Source organism: Cavia porcellus, unplaced genomic scaffold (genome assembly GCF_034190915.1).
Source record: "Cavia porcellus strain 051 isolate PalLab524CR breed Dunkin Hartley unplaced genomic scaffold, mCavPor4.1 scaffold_8, whole genome shotgun sequence".
Taxonomy (NCBI): domain Eukaryota; kingdom Metazoa; phylum Chordata; class Mammalia; order Rodentia; family Caviidae; genus Cavia; species Cavia porcellus.
In genome coordinates this window covers 16,248,399-16,271,613 of record NW_026947491.1, presented here as the reverse complement: position 1 = coordinate 16,271,613, position 23,215 = coordinate 16,248,399, and the positions used below count along the sequence as shown (strand labels likewise).

Below are 23,215 nucleotides of genomic sequence, written 5' to 3'. Positions count from 1 at the left end.
TATAACTGCCAACCAGTTAACCATTTATCCACAGCAAGCAAGCACCATCAGAATTCTTCTCCTATGTTATTTTCACAGAGACAGACAGTTCCAAAGGGAACACTGGAGAAGGGACCACCCAGTTCAGCCTGGGAGTTCAGTGTTCTTCTACCACAATTTCCAGTTCAAATTTCAGAAAAAGGGAAGCGATTGCTTGTGGAGCCCTGTTGTAATAGTCAGCTGAAAATCCAAGTCCTACCTGGTCGCCAGGAGAGCAGCATTTATTTGCCATCTTCATCTGCAGAGAAAAGGCAGCATGGAGTCAGCGCCACAGGAATGTGCAGGGCAGGAGCTTCCTACCTGCCTAACTTCACACCCACGCTTAGAGAGCCATTTCTTCTGTGACTGTTTGTCCTCTGCAAACCAAACAGGGCTAATTATAAGCACAAGGCAGCAGTACTCCCAACAGCAGAAGCTCAGGATTTGTGCACATCCCCACGATTTCTTCTCAGACATCAGCCTCTTATGGCAGTGTGGCTATGGGACAAATGGGCTTGCATTTCTATCCTAAAGTGAGACAGAGTTTCTGCTCTACACAGTATTAGGCAACCACAGGGTTCACAGTTCACATTAGTTTCCCTAAAGCCCCGACAGGTCAGTGCTATTTTGGGAAACTTTTGTTTTGTTTTGTTTTTGTTTTCTGAGACAGGGTCTTCTTCTTCTTTTTAATAGCACTATTTATTTATTTATTTGATACCAGGGATCAAACTCACGACCTCACATTTGCCAGGCAAGCACTGTGTCACTAAGCTATATTCCCAGTCAACAGGGTCTTCTATGTATTCCCACTGGCTTTGAACTCACTGTGCAGCCCTGGCTAGCTCCCGACTCACTGTGATCCTCACGCCTCTGCTTCCTTGAATGCTGAGATTACAGGCATGGATCACCACAGTGGACTTATGTCACAAAATTTTACCGATGAGGAAGCTGAAGTCCAAATATTGTGCCCGTATTTCTGCTCTCCTAATCTGCTCTGCTGGGTAGGGAGCAATCTATGGAAATCTCCTGAATAGAGAAAGCTTTGCCCTCGGAAGCATTTCTGCAATCATCAACTTCTTCCACAGGCCCAGCTTTGGAACTCCCAGTGTCTGCATCTGCAAACCAAGCCCTTAGGGAAAGGCCTCACTGATTAGCTGTGCAAAGGGCAGCTCTCAGGCTTTGGGGTGGAAAGCTCACTCATCACTCTTTCCCCAAGGTTCCAAAGTGTCCCACTCCTGTCCGCGTAGCAGTAGGCGGAGTCAGGTGGTGGGAAGGAGCAGACAGCAGGGCACAGGCGGCTGCAGTTTGACTGTGCCTCTGTCCCAAGTCGCTGGGCTACCCGGGGCCAGGCCGGCATGGGATGCACAGCCAGGGCCAGGGAAGGGGTAGGGGCAAAAACGAGGGCTCCCAAGAGGCTGAGGGGCCCAGGCCCAGGACTGCTGCATTCCGGGGTGCTTCGCTCTGCGTGTTCCTCCCCCATCCTAGCTCTTGTTAGTCCTTTCTTTTTAAAAAGAAAAAGATAATCCTATTGATTTTGGACATCAACTTAGTACTTAAGAACACAGAACTTTTTTTCCTGCCCAAGATATCTACAGTAAAAATTTGAGATGTTATATTTAGCTAGCTATGCCTTTTTATAAATTTTAATATTTCAGGGAAATTATATTTTTATCTTGTTTCCCTAAATAAACATTTCACACTGTATCAATGCATTTGGGTAAACTATACATATACAATACATATATAATTGCCCCATACAAACATTGCTGTGTGTGTATATGTGTGTATGTGCCGAGAGAGAGAGAGAGAGAGAGAGAGAGAGAGAGAGAGAGAGAGAGAGAGAGAGAGATCTGGGAGGTCCCCAGTGTCACCCTGCACTGCTGTATTTGGAGACACCTGAATGACCTGAACTTTAACTCTTGCGGTCAGAGAGGAGGTCTACTGAACTCTTGCACTCACTTCTCTTTGCAGCTCCCCCTGGGGCAGTGGCAATAGGGAGACCTTCCTGACCACCCACTCAGAGGGGCTTGGGGAGGCAGACGCATGCTCACACTCTGCAGCATGAGGAGGCCGATGTTGGTGGAGACCGCACGGAGCCAATCGCCACAGTCCTGGGCTGTGGAGAACTGGAGGATCCCAGAGCGCACCCCACCCAGCGCCAGCACCTCGAAGGCGTTGGACCTGCAGGAAGAGTGGGAAGGGCAGCTTCAGTGACCACAGGCAGCCAGAGTTTTGTCAGGGCGGGAAGCGCCTCCTCCCCCACCCAGCCAGGTCCTGATGATCGGGGCCTCTGTTCCCTGGAGAGACATCACCACCCAAACTGCAGTCAATGACTCAGGGGTTGGGCTGGCTGAAATGCAGGTGGAACCTGGGGTTTCCTCTCTAACAAAAGCTGTTCTAATTGGGTGGTCACAGGGGAGAGCCTTGGTCTTAGTGAGATTCTGGAGTTGCTCTTTTATGGGGGACTGTGTTGTATTCTTTTGAAGGCCCCTTGCCTTGGGGTATCTAAAGCTCTTGCTGCTGAGGATGACCTGGCACCTCAGCCTTGACACTAACAGACCCAGGGCTCCCCATCTCCCTTCTCCTGAGGCCTCCCTAGCTCAGCCATCAGGAGCCTGGAGCAGCAGCAACCACTTCAGTCTCCAGCTCAGGAGTCAGTTTCCCCTCTCCTGCAGTCCTTTTAAGGATATCAAATGAGCTGAAGACTGCATGTCACAGGGGGGCGGCCCACCTACATCTACAGCAGCTCAGCCCTGAGAGCTAATTCCTGGAAGCAGCCTGCACATCCAACAGCAGGCAGATGGGTAAGGAAAATGTAGGGCCGACACATTAGTGGACTAGAAAGGAAAATAAACGTGAGATTTTTGCAGGAAAACAGATGCATCTGGAAAACACAATGCTAACTGAAATAAACTAGACACACAAGCATAAATACTATGTAGTTCCTCTCATCTGAGTAAGGCAAAGTACTAATAAAGAGTAAAAAAAAATGATTGACAGGAGAAAACCAAGAGATGGATCTTTTGCACACGGGAAGCTGCCCAGGAGACCAAGGTCGAGGGGATGTGGGAGGGTAAGGTTAGTAAAAAGATTTAAAATGTGTCATGTGCTCATCCCAAACACGCACAGGAAATGTAAACATTCTATGTCCAAAACATGAACTAAAAAAATAATAATAACACTAAGACTGAGAAAGGAAGAGGGGATTTAGAGACTGAAGAATGGGGATTAAAACGGAATTCAGCGGTGTTACACACGTGCACCTGCTCCCCAAGGTGCTGTAACCTTCACACAGGCAGGGTTCAGCTGCTATTTATACTCAAGGAGCCAAGGCACAGGGGCCTGGCCAAGAACACAGCCACCAAACCCTCCCAGAATCCACAAACAACACCTGCAAGGCCAGACAGGGGGCAGAGTTGCAAATTTTTATTTGCCAAAATATCTCAACTCAAAAACTAAATTACAAGACATGTACATACTCAGCGGACTGTGACCTCAGCCTGTGGAAGCAAAATTATTAGGGCAACCCAACATCAGATTAAACAGAAAAACGTCAACGTGCTCATCCTAAATATGGTAACAGCTGAGGAAATCCACATTCTAAACGTGGAGGAAGGGGATGTTTTCTGCCTCAGTTTCCCCAAACTATGGTGACCAAGGCTGACTTCTAAACTTGTGTGGGCCTGCTGAGCTTGTGTGAAAATAGAGGAGCCAGGAACTTCAGGGACATTGAGGAGACTGAACGGGCTGGAACTTATGCTGCAGGTGAGTGCAGGTGGGCAGGGCATACATGTGGGCTCTTTGACTTCTGGAAAGAGGACATCAGCATCCTGGGCTAGGGGGTGTCATCCAGCTCATCCAGACCCTGTGTGTTCCTTAAGCACAACATCCCTCTGCCTTTGGAAAGTACACACACACACACACACACACACACACGCACACGCACACGCACACACACATAAACACACACACACACACACACCCCAAGATTCAGTTTCTGCTCAGTAAACAAATGTGAGTTTTCTGAACTTTGTTTTGTTTTCAGAGATATTTCATAAGTAATAGAAAATATTTCGTGCCTTTGTTTTTAAGAGCATGATCAAGGGTATTGGAACTAATAAGCACACACACATAGCCTTTTCTTGTGATGATAAAATAGCACTCTATAAAAAAATCTACATTTATTAAAAATGCACAGCTAAGGATAGTGTCAACTTCCCGAGCACACGCAAGCAGCCCTCCTCTCCTATCTTGGGAAGGTAGTAGGCTGCGTATCTCCTCAGTCCAGAAAATCGAGCTGCTGCGATTGTTAAAGGTATTACCAAAAGGTTACAAATGTGTTTAACCCAAGCTTGCACTGCAAAAGCATGACACATTTTCCACTCACCTCCAGAGATCACTTTACAGGACAAATGAAGTGACCTGTAACAAATTTGAGATACTCTAAATCCAGCACAGAGAAATACATTGATTGTCTATATGAATAAAACATTGTAAAAGATCAAGTAGCTAAATCCAGTGGGACTCTAAGACCTGCAGTAGAGTTTTTATAACACTTTTGAGTAACAGAATTTCAGGTTTATCCAATGGTTACACAAAACAAACACAACAAATCCCCGTGTCATGTCTCAAGGGTCGTGTCCTCAAAGGAGCTGGATTCTGAATTCCTGCCTGATGGTTTCCTCCGTGGACAGTGTACTTTGAGTTCCTGAAGTTTTCACCTGTATCAAGGAAGCCTTTTACCCCTGTCTGTCCCTCCCAGCTCTGCTGGGGCTGCCTTTCTGTGACATACCATCTACAGTGCCTTTCTCTGTGGAGCGTTCAGCCTGTTGGGCTGCCATCTGGGGCTGGGTAGGGCCATCAAGGTCACTGTGTTTCCACCTGCTGAGTGCAGGTGGGAAGCTGACCCTCCTGGGGGACACTCTGGGTGACCACTCCTCCCTGAGCAACACAGAACACTGCAGTTCTCAGATGCTGATTCACCTTCACATTAAAACCCGAGCTTGGTGTGATGGCACATTCCTATAATCCCAGCACTTGAGAGACTGAGCCAGAAAGATCACTGCAAATTTAAGACCAGCCTGGGCTACAAAGTGAGCTCAAGGCCAGCCTAAACTGCATAGTGAGATGCTGTCTCAAAAAGACAATAACAACAAAAATCCCAGTGACAATGCCAGGATCCCTTTGGTTTCCTCTGAGTGAAAATTGATCGGCCTCTCTGCCACCCTGTGTCTGATCGGCAGACACGGTGGCAAACTCTTCATTCAGTGAGTAAAGGTGCTGTTCACATTTCTCGTTTTTCAACTATCTTTCTTCCTTGCATAATAAATATGTGACATCAATCATGTTATCATTTATTCACCATGATCTTTCTACTGTAGCACATGGACTTAAGACGTCAGGCAGTGGTTTCTGAGTACACTTCCAAGTGTGTGTTCTACTTCCAGCACCAAGGACAACTGCTGTCACTGGACACCGTGCACCCGCAAACTAGGCACTGTCCAGGAGTGTGTGCAGCTGGAGCATGGGTTTACCAGCTTGAGGGCCACAGATTTCCTCTGGTCGCTTTTGTTTTCCCACTTCCTTTGGATATTGGGCAGGACAGATATTTGCAATAGTTTCTTTGTCCATATGATTATTAAATTCTGCCCTGAAAAGCCTTTGGCAATGTTTTCTGGCTGGAATGTGATCAATGTTACAGGCTGAGGGGAAGGGGGATCCCCAAAGCTCCATGTCTCCCTCCTCCTATTTCTGCCTTTGGACTATACAGGTCTAACAGATTGCAAAGAATATACACACACTTTTCACAACAGGACACACAATCCCAGGAGTGTCAGAGTCTCAACACTTTAGGACACCCCAGCTGCATGCTGTCCTGTGGGTGTGCACAGCGTGCTGCAGTGCCACACAGGGATAAAAGCCCTAACCTTTCTGTCTCCAGAGTAAAGTCTCTGAGGACTGGGAACCAAGAATGAAACAGCATCCCTCCCAACTGCCAGCCACCAGTTGTGAGGCTGTGGGGTCCCCTGACACACCCAAGAAGGATGCAGACTGCCTGCCTCAGAGAGGGACCCTCCAGGGAACACCATGGAACAAGGTTGAAAGAACAACAGCAGACACTGTCCTGCTGCAAAGGGACCTGCGCATGCCCAGTGCTAACTGCAGGTGTCATGGCTTCAGGGCAGCCTGGACCTGCACTTGCTTCCCTCCTCCCTTCTCCAACCTCCACCTGCAGGATGGAATGACCATGGGTCCCTAAGGCCCACGCCGAGCCCAGAAAGCCACCCACCTGCTGAGGGCCTCCACCAGCACTGTGCAGAAGAAGGCCCTGAGATCTGCACATACACTAAGAGGAGGATCTCATTCTGAAAATGGTGTTAATGTTTAAACACGATGCTATCTTTTGCAGAAACACATCAGAGCACTTAGCAGGGTGATTTTGACTTGTAGTATCACTTGGTAAAATGTGCTGATCTGCATTGTACACACCATGCAGCCCATCTGGCCCTCTGCGGACGTATTCTTCTAAAAGAAGATGAATCCCACCAAAACAATATTTCACTGCAAGTGACAAAATTTAATTTCACTGTTGTTCTCAAAACTATGACACGTGCGGGAGTTAAAGGAGCTTTGTTCCCTTATTCTCCTTCGCCTTCCTCCCCGTCGTAGAAAAACACAAAGCCAGTGATTTCTCCATCTTCCCCAGGCCAGCATAAGATACAGGCAAGGAAAGGGTTGGTTTGAGTGGGGAAATAAAGATAGGGCCTCGCACGAGAGGATAGAGTCAGCCAGAGGGATTGGGACGATGTGAACACTTGGCTCCTTGTCTCTTCCTTGGGGGAAAATCGCTCAGATCTGAAATTTTACTCTGTTCTCACCTCAGTGACTGAAACCCCGCCTCTGCTCAGGGGCCCTCACAGCTGCCACACCACCTCAGAAGCATGGGTACCAGGCCAGGTTGCCCATCATAGGCCCCGCAGGCAGAGCTGGCTCCAGGGTTAGGGTTAGGTGCTCCTCCTCCTTCTCCGCCCCGTGCCCAAGATGTTTCTCAGGCGTCATCTAAGTGTCCTTGTTGCTATGATGATGTGGACATTCAGCAGGCCCATAAATGCCCCTGATTTTAAGGACAGGCCTCTTCCTCTATCTTATAAAACACACCTGCCCTGGTTTTATACGATCCTGGAGGATCCAATGCAGACCCTAGAGGCCTCACTCAGAGCTTTCAAAGGCAATGGAAGGCCCTGAAAACACCAGCTTTCCAAGGAGGTTCGAGTGAGGATGGATTTCCCCGGGGGGAACCCTGGTTCAGTCTCTGTGGCCAGCAGGATGCAGGGCAGCCTCCCAGATTCCTCAGCACACACCTGTGCCCTAGATAAGGCACTGCTGGGGAGTGGTCACTATGATCAGGTCACCTTGGATTAGGGCAATGACAGAGGCAGCCTGACCTCATCTCATGAGCCCGTTACCTCCGGAAATTGAGGTCAGACAGAAAGAGCCTGAAAGTCGAAGCTCAGGAGATGCGACACAAGGGAGGTAGAGAGGACCTGAATTCCACTGCCAGGGTGAACCTTCGAGATGGGACCAACCCTGCTGCCTCTGTGACCTCAGCCTCCTCAGACGCTGAGCAGGACACTGGCCCAGTCAGGTGACCTCTGACCCTCTGAGAGCCGGTGGCCCTTGTCTTGGGTGGCTGCTGGTTTGCACAAATGTGTTGCACGATGGAAAATAGATAAACCTTTAATGCAAACTGGAGCCTTCTGCACAAGCACTGCCTCTTCTCCAGTGGTCTGTGTTGGTATTACACAATTTCCACTTTACCTGAGGATCCTGAGAAACCCAGTTCCAGAGGGATGAGAACAGAACCAGTCTTCCTTGCCCCAAGAGGCTTTGGGCCTTAAATTAGTGGAAAAGAGCTGGTTCTACCCACATACCCAGTCTTTCAAAAACAAGCTTTTAGCAAGCAAGAAACCTCATCCACCCTTGGTCCAGTTACTCAGAAAAGACCAGGTGGCCTCACAGACAGCACAATCAGAGCCCGCATGTGGGACCCTGTAATAACAGTAATTCTGCAGTCACCAACGTACAGGGATGCCTTGAGCCCCAGGTGCACTCAGGCAGCGGGGGTGAGGCCCGAGAAGCCCATCACCCAGGGATAGCACCTGCCCTGCCCACCAGGGCAGACCAGGTGGGGTCCTGCCACAAACCCGGAAACCAGTCTCGCTCCCAAAGGGCGTGGCCATAGCTGCCAGAGCTGGTGGGTGGGGGCCCTAGGCTAGGTCCTGACCCATCCATCCTCCTCCTGTTGTCCCTGCTCCCCAACCCAAGACTTCTACCAGCCAGGGGCACCTGCACCCCAGGCTGACCTCGAAGCCATCGAGGGACCACAGGGCACTGGCGAAGTACACAGCCTCACCAGCCCCCCTCCCCACGATGTCACACACCTGAGGCTTCCCATGCCGGCTTTGTACCTGGAGATCCGAGCCATGGAGAGGGGAACGGACAGGGTGTCCACCCAGTGCTTCTCGTACTTTGGTTCATCCACTGTGGGAGAGGATGGCAAGGACGGCGCCTGTGCAAAACAAACGGGAGTCGGGGTCAGGAACACGGGCAGGAGCCGATGTGAGCAACCCAGGGAGATGGGGAAAATGCGTGAGGAGACTCCTGCAGGAGCAGAGGCTACTGGGTACCAACTGTCAGAGTCTTCCCCCATGCTAAGGGAGGAGGGCCCGAGGAGCAGAAGCCACACACACAGTATTTGAAAAAGAATCACAGCATGGGAGGCCATACCATGGGGACACGCGAGTGGACAAAGCTGGCTTGAAGGTCATCAGCTTAGAGCAGGCACAGGGCCAGGTCATGGGGCAAGATAACGCCACCACATCCTGGAGGACTCCAGGTCCCACGTCACCACTGGCCACTGTGTCCCAGAGGACGCCAGGTCTCAGGTCACATCTGACCACTACATCCTGGAGGGTGCCAGGTCCCAGATCATCACTGGCCAGTGGCAACGACCCTGAGATCCACCCAGCAGGTGCAGCACTATGTGGAAGCCAAGGCACAGGACAGTGCCCTCCTCAAGGTCACTGCAGGGAAGATATCTGGGAAAAAGCCTGAGCCCCAGAACAGGGTGCCCCCAGACAGGACACCCCTGCTTCCCGGACAGCTTCAGGAATGGGCTTCTAGGCAAGAGGACCTTTCACAGTGCCCATTCCAGGTCCTGCAGGGAGGCTGAGGACCTGGCTCACCAGGAGCAGCAGGTGTGGACTCCCCAGCCCCCACATGGACACCCCGAATGGCCGAAAGGCTGAGACAGTGATCTCTCCACTTATAACCTTTGGGTTTCAGGATCATCAAGGTCATGCCCTCCGTGTAAGGTAGAGCCTCTAGACAGGCAGACTGGGGGACCTTTGTTAATGGGGTGAAAGTGGACACATATGTCCTGATGCTGAGTCTTAAACACCTGTGATTCACCACAGAACAGCTAAACCTGACAACATGGTTTGCCTCTGGAGGCAGAGCTCTGGCCGCCTGGACTCACACCGATGGAAATGCAGCACCCTCCTCACAAGGCAGGAGGTGTCAGGTGAGAGCAGAGATACTCAGGGCAGGACACTCAGGGAGGAAGGAGCCTCGGCTGGGGGCCTGGTGAGTTCAGATCCAATGCAGGGCAGGAACTGCACTCGCTTCCCATGAACCACTTGCCTTGATGGCTGCGTCTGCAGAGGCTGCTGCCGACCAGTGTCCTACACAGGGGTGGAGTGACAGGAGTGCCCCAATGACCAGGTGAAAACTCTCCCTCGGGGTCTCCCCTGGCATCTCTATGTGGGGCCCCTGGCCCCCAGAACCTGGTTCTGATGCAGAATGTTGGGCTTCCTCTTGGACCCAAAGCGGAAGCCTCTAGGAGGAGGGAAGGGGGGGGGACAGAAGGCTCTGGGGATCTAGGAGGCCCCTCACTCCCAAGATCTGGGCTCCCCCAGTGGTCTCCAAGCAGGGCTGGGCGGCCTCTAGGCATAGATCCCAAAACAGCACCTGCCTCCCTGGAGGTCACACTGGGGCAAAGAAGCCTCCACCGACCTTGGAGACCACTGTGTGGTCACAGTAGGGCCAGGCAGGCTCCCCCACAACAGACTGGGTGAGTGGGCTATAGGAACACCAAGTCCGGACCCCCACAGCCCCCCACGCTGTGGGAACAGATGGAGGCACCCAGTCATCCCCTCACCTGCATGTTCCTGAGTAAAACCAAGTCCCGTGTGATGAAGAATGCATCCTGCCAAGTGCTAATGATACAGTGGAATTGGATTTGCCACCTTAAGTTCTATCAGAAAGTGTCACACACCAGGAGGCCCCCCGCCAGACCTCTGTCCTACATTTTCAATCAGCTACTGAGCTTTAACAATTATCGTTCAGAAAGTAGAAAATAGGTTTTATTGGTGAAAACAAGAATGTGCTGACAAGAATGATAACTATTAGAAATGTGCTTCTTAAAAGCAAAAAGCCATGCAACATCCATAGATTGGAATCTTTTAGTCTTTTCCTGCCCTAGGAGGCGCAGCGATGATTCCTTAGGCTGAAGTGCTGGGTCCACCTGTGGCAGCCTGAACATTGCCCTCAGAGACCTGGGAAGCCAGATCCTGGTCCCAGAGCCCAGAGATGCTAACCTTGATGGGACAGAAGCCCTGACTGTGTCAGGGATCTTGAGATGGGAGTTTGTCCCAGACCATGTGGTGCTAATTGCCAGTACCTCTGTCTTTCCAAGAGGGGCCAAGGGAGTGGCAGCGAAAACAAGGGGCAGCCCTTGAGGATGGAGGCAGAGATGAGAGAGATGCAGCCGTGGTCAGGGGGCATCCAGGGAGGCAGGAAGGCCCTCACTTTCATCCCAAATGACAAGAGGACATTGCTGTGGTTTTAACCCCTCGAGTTTATGGTAACTTATTACAGTAACCGCAGGAAACCAATCACCAATCCTAAGCTCTGTGTTCCTTGACTGTATGTAGCCTTTGATTCTGAGCCCTGGCTGGAAGCGAGCTCTTTGCAGGCAGTAGAGAGCCTGAGCACAGCCAGGCTCCCTGAGGAGTGGCAGAGCTGGGCCCCCTACGCGTGTTCATTGCGAAAGCTATCACAGGGCCCTGGCTGGGAGAGCACCAAGACCTGCTCAGTGAGCTACTTCCAGCCTCCCCACCACTCTGAGCCCAGAAGCCTGAATCATCCAGCAAGCACCAATGTGCCCATCTGAGCAGGCATCCTCAGGGGCTCTGCTGGCTTGGAGGGTTACTAAGATGACCAGAGGGAAGTCACAATGACACAGTGCTGGCACGGCATGAAGATGTGTGGCAATGGAGCTGCTGTTCCTGCTGCTTTGTAAGACCTCTCTGATTCTTCTGCATGGTGCCCTCCCTGCATCCACATCCCAGGAATTTACACAGAAAGCCTCTCACCAAACTGGGGCACAGGGAGGCTGGACACTGAAGTCCCCACCTAGACAACAACAAAGACAGAGGAGTGGCTTGCTTGACCCCCCAGAGCCCTGTGTTTGAATTACTAATGCACAGCCCACAGCCCAACAGCCAAGGGGCAGTGACGTAACATTTAACACTGATTCATCCTCATCCCGTACGCTTTGCCATTGGGGTCCAACCTCCAGGAAGCTTATGCTTTGGGGCACCCATGAGCAGCGCCTTGAAGAACCTGCAGATGCACCATTCACTACAAATTTCACACCAGCTTTGCCAAAACACACATTTATCTTCACAGGCTGCTGCAACCAGCATAAGAATTCATCACGACTTACTGCAGACTGTGGCCTGGTTCTGGTTATCATTCAAACCCCAGTAAATGCATTTACAGTACTGCATTCCTGGAGAAGGTCTTCTCATCCTTAATGCTTCTGTGTGCTCTGCTGAGTACTCTGTACCACCTGTCACTGGGGCTAACACACTAGCTAAAATATGCTCTCACTTTTCAGATTAGAGTACTCAAAGATACCACTTAGGATTCCACAGTGGAACCCAGTATCCAATATACAGTATTTCAGTGCACCCTGGGATTGATAGAACCTCTTCTGGGTGTGTCTGGGGGGTTTGTGGAGGTGTGACGCCCGGCCCCTTCCTTTCTGGTGCTGCTCTGCTTCCTGGCCATCATGAACTAAGCAGTTTGTTCTACCACATCCATTCACCAAGATGTTCCTGTCTTGGAGCCAGGACTAAATCCCCTGAAACCATGAGTCAAACTAAATCTGTCCTTCTGTACAATGAGTGTCATATACTGAGACCCAGCAGTAGAAAAGCTGACTGGTAACAGCCACAACCCTCTCATCCTTCAAAGGCCTGCTCCAGCCCCTCGGTCCACTCTCACCCAAGCAGGTGAGGGACCCGGGCACTTTCCTGGAACACACTGTCATGGTCAGTACAGAGCACCAAGCTGGATTCTCCATCCTCAGCAGAACCTCCCAAGGCAGAGAAGAGCAGAGCTGGATGGTGAAGGGTAGAGACCCATTCCTGCACCACAGCCAGGGGTACCCTGGCTTCCAAGAGCTGCCACCTGGTCAGCACCAGATCTGACTGCAGGTTTCCCTCCAAGCAGTGCATTCCGTGTCCAGGGTGACACAGGCTGACAGCCTGCATGCCCCCGGCCTCAGTGACTGTGTGCCTGGACACTTCCGGTCAGAGGAGCAGGGGCTCCAGGCCTGGTGCTGAGGCTGCATTGGAGGTCACCTCGGGAGGACCTGCTCCTGAGCCCAGGCACCAGTATCCACCCTGCCCCTGAGATGCCACACTTTGTCACCCAGAATTCTACAGCTGCAGAGTAATACCAGTACCCACTGTGGTCGGTGCCATAGTGGCTTTTATTAACAGGGAACAAACCCAGCCTCAGGAGTGAGGTCATCCCTTAGCAGATCACAAGCACAGTAAGAATTCTCTGAGGATGACAATGTTCAGAGACGGGCAAGAGTATTCCTAAATGGTCTTCACCTGACCAAAGTGCAGGGCTAAAACAGCTGTGATGGCCAAACCAGGGACCACACTAGCTTGACCTTTAGTTAAGAGCCCTCGGAATTTTCTAAACTACCAAGAAGATTATGGGTCAACACTTCTAGGGCTTAAAAAAATACATGGGTCTCTAAAAATCACATATTTCAGAAATTCAAAATGGCTTAAATAACTATCTGCAGAACAGTTTTAGTCATTTATCAGTGCTTGCTACATGGAAAAAAGCACCTAAAAAGCAAAGATGAAAAACGAGTTACATATTAAAGCATCCAACATCCTTTTTCCTATGGTTGAGCCTAAATTGTGCTATGGTTAAACAAACCAGGTTAATAAGCACTAATAAAATATACCTTTTAAAAGACTAACTATTGACATGAGTCATGAATTCTTGGACATTACTTTTCGAAGTATAACTCACATACAAGCCAAACAATTTCTAAGGATCAAGAACTCTGTTAAACAGCTCAGGTGAAGCAATGATTTTAAGTTTACACTGCATAAACGCAGATGTTTTTCCCGGGCTCTGCCTGCAGCTGGGTGAGGGGTCAATCACTGGTCTGACTGGCTAGGATTAACAGCAAAGCTCTTTCTGAACTGTGGAGAGGATGCTAAAATCCTCTTCATGCACTAGGGCTCTGGGGGTAATGATCCTTTCGCTGAGAGGGGGGCTGGTCTCACCATCGGAGTTTTATAGAAATCCTCTAAAAATCACCTTGGCATTTCCTGCATGCAAGGCTACACTGAACAGGGGCTTGGAATTTGGCCTTGGACTAAGGGTCACGCCTGCGTGTGGAGCCATAACGCATGGCTGGCCGCAAGCCCCACCACGAGCACCCTTTGGGGTAGGACTTTTGGCAAGTCCGGGTCAATGGAGCAGCATCTAACTAATCCACTCAGGATTCCCAAGCCAGTCAGGGACACCCTCGAGTGTCACTGAGAATGCACATACTTACTGCGTGGCTGCAGTGTCCGTTCAGATGCAGGCCGCTATCAAACAGGGGTGAAGACGCCCTGCTGCTGTGGCTGCTGGATGGTGCTGGGGACCCTGTGAGGAAATGAGAGGTGTTGGCAGCTTGTATATGAGTCACTGCTGACTTTGCCATGACCACCTATGGGGCTCCTAAGCACAAGGAACGCCATTACCTAGCGTGGGGTCACCCTGAGGACACCTGTGGCACTGTGGGCTGAGCTTCCAACAGGGTCTTCCAGCCATGTGGAGACCAGGCCTGGTCCACAGTGAAAGGCGCATCATGTGGGAGGAAACAGCCCTTCCCAGAGCCCTGCACTTGTGTCCTGCCATGCTTTGGTCACCATGCCTAGCAGGGCTCTTCCATGATGGGTTATTCGCAGACTCAGAAAACCTCCGGGTCCTTCTGCTGTGAGTGGAGACAATGCCCACAAGGGACTCATGGAGTTTCCCCAGAGCCCACAGCAAGAGGTTCCCATCTGTAGGCAAAGTGGGCTCTGCGAGCATCATTTCCCTGCAAACTCCAGGCTGCCACCAGAGCTGCCCAGCTCTGCTAGGCTTAGGTTAAAACCACGATGCTTCATGGCAACCCTGAGTTATCACAGGACACAAAGGGTTCCTGCCATTCCCAAGGCCCCAAGGGCAGTGCCCCCAATCATCTTCTCTCTGGCATCATCAACTGAGTGCTCTCCACGTCACTCAGCACCTGGCGCCTTCACATTTGTTCAAATGCAGCACAATCACAAATAACCAAGCACAGAGGGTGAGACAGGGATGAGGTCCCACAGAAAGAGAAAGCACTGAGGTGCAGTCACAGTGCCAACCCTGCCCGGCCCCTGCAAGGGGTCCTCTGAGCTGCAGACTTTGTCACCAGCAGGCCATGAATCATGACAGCGCCAGGGCCTGTGGCAGAGCAGCAGGGCCAGACCTTACCTCCACGCCTTGCAGGGCTGAGATAGGTGAGATTGCAGGGCACAGTCTGCCAGGCCACACTGTCCTTGTGCTGCCCTCCAGGGATGCAGTTGGGGACAAGAGGACTCAACAGACCCCACTCTCCTCGGCTCCTCCTCTGCACAGGATGGCCATTGGCTGCCTCCCACCATGTGCTGCCCCTGAGCACTGACATCTCTGCAACACTTTGCCAAGTCCCGAGGATAAAAGAAGCTCTGAACAGGGGTGGGGCCTCCGGGGAGAAAGAGCCTACTGATCAGCAGCATTCAAGACAGCTGAGGCTCCCCTCTCTGCCCCTGGATTGTTATGAATGCATCCTGTTGGATGCCCAGCATGACGCCCAGTCAACCCAGGTCCCCGTGACCTCCAGGACAGAGCACTGTTTTAGAAACAGCACCCTCTCTGCTCTTCCAGCACTGCAGGGGTCCTCTACCTCTACTTGCTCTGGCCAGCACCTGCTGTTCGTGTGTCTGTAATCAGATTATCACCAACTTGAGAGCAAGATCCCAACATTTTTAACAGCCTGCATTTTCCTCTCAAAAACTCCCTGGGGTGACAGACTCCAAGCTCAAGGAGACATGTGACTTACAAAGGGAACTGTCTCAGGTACTCTTCTCTTGTTGCTGAGACAAAATACTGATACCCAAAGTCAAAGGGGGACAAGTCCATTTAGTACACGGCTTGTAGAGGTTTCAGCTCATAATCGGCTGGCTGCAAGGCAGCAGCGGGGCAGAGAAGCAGCTCACGGTGGCCGAGGTCAGCAGAAGCAACCAGGAAGGGAGAAGATGAGCCTTTCTCTCTCCCTGACATCGTGTCTGGGCTACCAGGATGAGTGTGCTGCCAAACCAATCAGCGGACCAATTTAGGAACCCAGCATCACACACTCTAAATCGCAACAGCCCCACCTATGACCACTTTGTGGAGATACCTAAACCCAAACCAGAGGGATGGAGAACAGGTGAATACGTTTGAACTTTCAGACACAGGTACTACACTTTGATTCATTTCTTACTGATGAATGGGTAACTTTTAATCTATACCTCAAAAGGGAAATTTGACCAGTTACAATATCTCTGATTTAACCCGGGTGTGGTGGCACATACCTATGATCCTGCCACTCCAGGAGGCTAAAGTGGCAAGATTACAAATTCAAACCCACTCTGGGCAATTTAGTGAGTTAGCAGGATCCTGTCTCATAGAAAAGTAAAATAAGATAAAAGAGCTGGGAGTGCAGTTCCATGTGAAGGCTCTGAGTTCCAGTCCTAGTGATTATAAAGATAGGAATGGCACGCACAGGCACGGGCTTCTCCTGCTGTGCAGCAGTGACACTCAGTGCACAGAAAAGCACTGGACCCCGAGACAGCAGAGGCCCTGTGCAAAGCGAGCTGTGGGCCACACCATACGGGAGCTGTGCCTTCACAAAAAGACCGAGAATCCGAGTTAAGGGAGATGATGTCTGGCGACACGGGCTGGATCTCGAGAGTTCTCTGAGTTCCCTTTAATCTGATTCCTTAAATGCAGGGCTGGATGCAGTGTGCATGAATCTGTCATGAGATCCCCTCCATCGCCAGTTCTGCTTCTGGACAGACACCGGGTCAGGCAGGGAGGTGACCCAGTGCATGGAGTCCAGTTGGGCAGAAGCAGTCTTACCTTTTGGGTATGCACTTCACCTGAATCTTAGGAAAGAATACAGCAGTGCTCTCTGTCTCTATCTCTCCTTCTCCCTGTGTGTGTTTTATGTGTGTGTCCGTGTGTGTGCACACACGCACGTGTATATGTATGTGTTGAGAAATGGCCTCACTATATGGTTTAGGCTGGACTTGAACTCACCATGTAGACCAGGCTGGCCTTCAACTTACTGAAATCCTCCTGCCTCAGCCTCCTGGGCTGTTTAAATGTTTTTAGATGCTAAGACTAACACACTATCTTAGAGGACAAACCACACAAAAGGAGAAGTATTTCTTGAGTTCCAGGAGGAACTCCAGCACATGTGGTCTGCTCTCCAGCCATACTGGCCACCCTCAGCCTGCAAGCCTGGTTGCCCCGAGAACCTGCAGTGCTGCTGCCAGCCGAGCTGTCAGGGAGACACAGCTGGGGGAGCCTCGCTCCACACAGGACATCACGAGTAGCTCCAGGGTTACCCACTCCCCAGCAATGGTGGCAGCCCAGGACCCCCACTGGACTCTCAGGGCACTGCACACCTGCCTGAGGACCACAGGGCCGACCCAGTAATCATGAGCCCCTGTAACCTGGCAGCTTCTGCTGTGACCTTAACCCTAAGTTCCGGGTTCTGAGGCTGATGGCCCTGGGAACCTCACCATCTCCCTGTGCCCTGGGAGTCCCTGACTGCAAGAGAAGGTACAGTGGCCCAAGTGAGCATCCCTGGTCTGCCTGGCACAGACACCAGGGCACACATGGGCATGGCCTCTGGGGCTCACTGAGTAGACAGGACTTCTGGGAGATGCGAGATATGAGTGTGAGTTGGAGCCTGCCCCACATGCCCTGCAATGGGGCACACTTGGAAAGGGACCTAGCACCTTGCCACAGCCTTTCCTGGACACAGCCTCGAAGCCTGGCAGCAGTAGGACATGGCCAGTACCCCATGGGCAGAGTCTCCACTGTCCAGGTCATTTGGTCCAATCCCCAGAGGCGCCCCAGTCCCACCGCCCAGCAGTGTTCCAGGTGTCTGGGTCATAGGTGTGGCTAGAAGTGAGAAGAAAATTCAAAAAGCCACCTCTGAACCATGAGCTGAACTGGACCTGTCCTTCTTGCATGAACTGCTGTTTCTCCTTGGTGTCCTTCCTGAGGCAGAAAAAAAGCAGACACTGTTCCTTCTTCACCACCAGCTTGTCCCCAGGGCCACAGGTGACAGCTTTGGCTTATCCCCACATCTCCTTCAGCCTCGAATACTTGTCCTGCTCACCGCTGGACCCCCACTTCCAGCCAGCAGTGCTCAGCCATGACCTTTGCTAGCCTTGAGGCCCATAGGACCCTGGCCTTGAGGCAAGGGTCTGAAGTGATTTCGGTGATTACTTGTTCTCATCTGCCCTCCTTTCTTTCAGTCTGTTACATCTCTGTCTGTCTCCATCTCTCTCTATTGAAATCTCCGAAACACCTTGGTTTCCTCCTCTGGCCTGCATGGTTGACTGCACTCAGAATACTGAAGCCCCCATCTCCCGCTCTATCCCACTCAGCGCATTGGATGCAGGAGAAGCCATGGCTCAGGCATGTTAGTCCCACAGGGTGCAGCTCCCTGGTGGCCCTCGAGCATGTCCCCATGGCCTCCTGCCATCTCATCACTGCTCCCGGATTCCCAGCATCTGCAAACTCCAGAATGCTCCAGTCCTTGTGTCCCGTGGTCTGCACCATCTGCAACACTTCCCAGCCTGTCAGATCTATGCAGTGTCTCTGCACACCTTCGCACAGGGCCCTTGTTCTGTCTCTTGAGCCCCTGGGACCCCTGCTGCAGTGCTGAGGCCTGGTTCTCACAAGTAGCCATGTTGATCTCAGCCCTGTGTGCGCATAGCTGCTTTGTTAAACAAGGTCACCCCTCCTGGTCTCCTGAAGGCGGCTCACTCCACACAAATGGGACACAGTGAGGGAGGGCTGGAGCCCCACAGCCCTGCCATGGGCTCTGAGCCTGCAGTCAGAACAGCCCTGAGAGCAATGGCAGGTGAGGAAGGAGGAGGTGACAAGAGAGGACAACGAGAGGAGACGGGGTAGGAGCAGGGCTCTGAGGTGGGGAGGAAGGACAGGGTCAGTGACCACCAGCTGCATGCTGGGCTTTCAGGATCAGGGTGCCCACAGGGGACAGGGCCACACACCAGCCCTGAGGGAGGGTGCCGCCTGGGCCAATTCACAAAAGCAGGGAAGTAAGGGGCTGAGTGAGGTCCCAGGGCTGTGTGTGCCAAGCAGCTCCCCACCATGACTTCACCTGTCATGCTGGCCTACCCAGGGCGCCAGGCCCACAAGTCCGTAGCCTGGCTTCACTGTCACTTCCATCTCCGGGTCTAGGTAGCTCCTGGGCCAACCTGGGTGTTTGCATCCCTGCCTGCACACACAGGGATGTGTGTGCAGGTGTGTGTGTCTGAGAGAGTACCATCTGAGAGTAGCAGAGTCGCCAGGTCGCACTAGCAGCCCCTGAAACCATCTCCAGAAGTGGCGTCCACCCACTCGTGCCTGGCCCACTCCAATCGTTCCTGCCCACTTACCTAGTGGGAGCCTTAGAAACGCCGGCGCCCCCCTAAGGTACTCCACAGTGATAGTGACTTCGTCCCCAGCATTTCTCAGGAGATGTACCTGCCTCGGGACAAGCAGCATGATAAACATGGCAGAGGACCAGGCTGAGAAGTAAACAAATCCCTCCAGACCCCTCTCCCCTTTCCAAGAGTGGTTCAGTGTTTCCCCAGAACACTGAGAGTCCCCAGGACTAGGCTGGGCTGAGACGGAGGCCGCACACCTCCAAAGCTTGATGCAGGGGGAACCGGAGCCAGGTCACTCTGCATGACTGTCAAGCACAGGTCCTGCTGAGTTGTCACCCCCAAGCACAGCATATGCTCACATGCTGGTGTGAGCCAGGAGGCTGCACAGAGAGAGCACCAGCCAGTTCTCTGGCACTGGGGTGACCCCCTGGGGACATGCTGAGCCAAGTGCCCCAGCACTGCAGTGCCTTCTAATGCAAAGTGGGGTAGCGCATGTGCCTTCCACAGGTGTGTGGCCAGACAGGGAGCCCTGTCTGCAGAGTGACACACAGCAGCCAGAGGTCCCTGCAGTGTGACTTCCCAGGGTTTCACGCTTCCTCCTCCATCGCTGAGACTGGGAGGACACTCAGAAAGTGTCAACACATAGCAAACAACAATGAGAACAGAAACAATCTAACAAGAAAGAAAACTGTAACATGCGAGACTCACCACTTCCTCGTGGGTTGCGTGTTCCACGTGAATGCCGTTAACCTGGTGGATGGCAAATGCAGAGTGTTGAGCATAGCAATCGATGGAGACAAGTTTAAAACACAATGCAGCAAAGTGGAGACCGGAAGTCTAACGCACTGACCTGCAGGACAGCGTCTCCTACGAACAACATCCCTGAGCGGTCAGCTAGGGGATGGAAAGGCAGCAGAACAGTTAAGCAGCACCACACTCGGTCATAGCAGAGGCCTCAGGCTGTCACAACTGACACAATGAACACGCGATCATGAGTGTGTGCTTATAGGTCTGTGCAGGTGTGTGTGTGCTTGTGTGTACACTGAGGAGCAGGTGCACTGGAGGTGGAGGTATACATGCACATGTATGTTCATGTCCAGAGGGGCCTGTGTGGGGATGGGTATGAGCCCGAGGGTGTTGGTGCAAGTGTGCACAGCTTTGCATGTACACGTGTGTGTATGCATGTGGATGATGATATGTGAGTGCTTGCGTGTGTGCATGTATGTGTGTGGAGTCCATGTGGATGTGTATGCCTGGAATGCACACACGTGTGTGTGTGTGTGTGTGTGTGTGTGTGTGTGAAACACAACACAAAGCAGTAGCGGCTGTGCAAAGCCACAGGGCCCCTGTGGGGAGCATGTTAAGACAGCCCCTTTCCAGACCCGATACACCAAGGCACACGTGTCACCGCCTCCTAAAGGGCTTCCTCACATTAATGGAAAGTCTGGTTCACACTTTTCAACCGACACAGTAAAAAAGGACCCCAAAAGCCCCTTAGCATATCCTCCCCATTCTCTTTAACCAGCATGCAGCCTGCTTAGATTCAGGAGTGTTCCTGGGCGTAACAAAGGCAAAGAGCCTTGCACAGTCAAGCAAATGTGATCTCCCGGTCCTCTGCCACTTCCCATCCTTTCCCCCTGTCACGGGGCCAGAGAGCCCCTTGCAACATGACTGAGCAAATTTCCCCCCATTTTTCCTTTACACAGGTTTAATTTTATAGGTCTTTGGTTAAATATTGGGAAACGTGTAATACTCTTAACACTGGAATACTCTTTAAAACATAAGATTTTTTAAAGAGTTCATGTCAATTGTCAATATCATCTCTAGTCACTGACAGCATCGAGATACAGTGAGAATAAAACAGCCCCACGATGAAGGCGCTGCTGTTGAGTAGCCTGGAAGAGGTTTTCATCCATTCTGCAAGCGCCCCTGACCAATCAGTGGCCACCCGTCTCCCTGGACTTCATTATGTAGGTGCAAGGATATTGTCTCATCTATCCTCACTGCTCCCCTATCTGTCCCCGCCTCCTCCGCCTCCCGACTCTGGTCCCTGCTTCTCACTGCCTTTATCTGTGTCACCCGAGTTCCCGCGACCCCACCCTGAATGTCCATTGGAGGAAATCTTGCTCGATGGGAAAGCATTACCAGCTACGGAAAAGCCTCCGGAGGGGCGCTATTCCTCCCTCCCTTCCTTCCTACCTTCCTTCCTTTCTTCCTTTTGTCTTTTGTCTTTTTTGAGACAGGAAGGGAGGAAGAAAGAACGAACTTGGAAAAGAAGGACTATTAGGGGGTCGAGGAGGGGAAGGAAGGGGTTGGTGGATGACGACCAGAGCACACGCATGGCGTGCGTGGCAATGCCACCGCGAATCCCTTCAGATCTGGATTCTTTGGGGTGCGGAAATCTGAGTTTCCCAACCTCACCCGTCAAAGACACTGGTCCTGTCTCACATCCGCTCCTATAACCTGCTCAGAAATTAGTTGGATGCCTGAGTTTGGGTTTACTTCTGTGTTTCTTCTGTTATTTCACTGGTCTATTTTACACCGGTACAAAACGGTATTGATGGCTGTAGCTTTGTAACACAGGTTTACTTTCCCCTCCTCTCCACCCTCTTTCTCTAGGTCCTCTGCCCTTCTACAGAAGATCTGTCTCCGTTTCATATGATCCTTTACTTTGATCTTAGATTTACTGACACTTTGGGTTTCTCACATATAAGTGAAATCATGTGATATTTAAGTTGTGGGTCTGATTTATTTCACATATCAGTGTGGTCTCCAGGTGCATCTATTTTTCTACAAATAACTCGTTTATCCTTTCTGGCAGCCTAGTAGTCTACTGCATGTAAATGACACATTTTTATTCATTTGTTTGTCAATGACCATATTGGAAAGACTTAAGGCATTATGTACAGTGATACATGCACACCTGTCTCAACAGCAGGTAGAGTGACAAACATGACGACCCAGGCCTAGCCACCAGGGTGTCCCACCCCAGACAGAGCTTGCCACGCCTGTCCATTTGAAGGGGGGCAGAGGCCTCAGTCTCAGGAAAGGAAGGGCTGAGTCCCAAGTTCAGGGAGAGCGCGAGTGATTGCCACTGCCCAGGGTGACTTTATTCCCCACATGTCTCAGACGGGCCTGGTTGGGGTCTGGGTAGAGAGTCAGAAGGCAGAAGACACATGAGCATTTGTGCCTTGGGATGGAAGTGCGGGACAGGATGAGCCCCATGGGAGCAGGGAGCACAGGTCCTGAGGGTGCAGAGTCAGAGGGAGGCCGTGCTGAACACATCCAAGTAGCTGAGACTCCTGTTCAAGGTCCACAGTGCCCTCTGACGGCCAAGGTGGGCAGGGCAGCAGGTGCCGTGGTCACAGTAGACCTGACCCACTGGGTCACTGCCCAGCCTTGAATGGGGGAAGCAGAAGGTTCTGTATCACCCACTCCACACTCTGATCCCTCTGGCCCTGCTGAGTCCCTCGCCTCAGCTTCCCAGGTGTGCAGGGTGCCATGGGCCACTCCAGCCCCTCCAAACACCCAGCCTCATGTGCTCCTGTCCTTTCCACGCATGAGGCCCTCTTGACTATGCATCACCCCACAGGGAAAACAAATCTTCCTTCAGAATTGAACAGAAAATTCTTCATGGATTTTCACCGGTTGGCTAATCTGACTCCCTTGTTCTCTGGTCTTTTTGTTTTCTTTGAGACTAAATTCATATTCCCAAATAAAAACATGAGATGGTAATGAAAAAGGACTGAGAATGTTCACACAGAAGACCTACAGAAATGGACACACTTGGGACCTGTCTCTCTCATTATTAACCAGCCAAGTAGAAGCCTTACAGAGCCATGGGTGAAATTAAACAGGGGTAATGCAAGACCAGGCTGATTCACGAGCTTATTCACAGAATTTCACTTCAAATGCACAAGAGCCCAGAGCTTCTGCCAAGCTCGTCACTTATACATTTATAACCCTTGAGGTGCAACAAGAAATCGTTAGTCTGGTGTACAAGGCTTTAAAAACCTCAGAAAAGATGATCATTTGATTCAGGAACCTGCAAAGCTCTTTTTCCTGCGACCTGGTTCCAACTGAAACTCTAT

At 51.5% G+C, this 23,215-nt stretch overlaps 1 protein-coding gene across 4 annotated transcripts in view; it reads right to left on the bottom strand.

Annotated features, from left to right (window-relative positions):
• The window catches only part of Sntg2 (syntrophin gamma 2), an 85,762-nt gene that overhangs the window by 28,260 nt on the left and 34,287 nt on the right, over positions 1-23,215 (bottom strand). For 3 of the 4 annotated variants that reach the window (XM_063254437.1, XM_063254436.1, XM_063254439.1), the window contains 7 exons: positions 19,975-20,018; positions 19,833-19,874; positions 19,134-19,221; positions 13,958-14,049; positions 8,460-8,587; positions 2,070-2,199; positions 239-277 (listed from right to left, as the gene is read on the bottom strand). In XM_063254437.1, coding sequence (XP_063110507.1) covers positions 239-277; positions 2,070-2,199; positions 8,460-8,587; positions 13,958-14,049; positions 19,134-19,221; positions 19,833-19,874; positions 19,975-20,018 — 563 coding nt within the window. The remainder of the gene's footprint in view (positions 1-238; positions 278-2,069; positions 2,200-8,459; positions 8,588-13,957; positions 14,050-19,133; positions 19,222-19,832; positions 19,875-19,974; positions 20,019-23,215) is intronic. The other variant, XM_063254438.1, reaches the window with a different exon arrangement.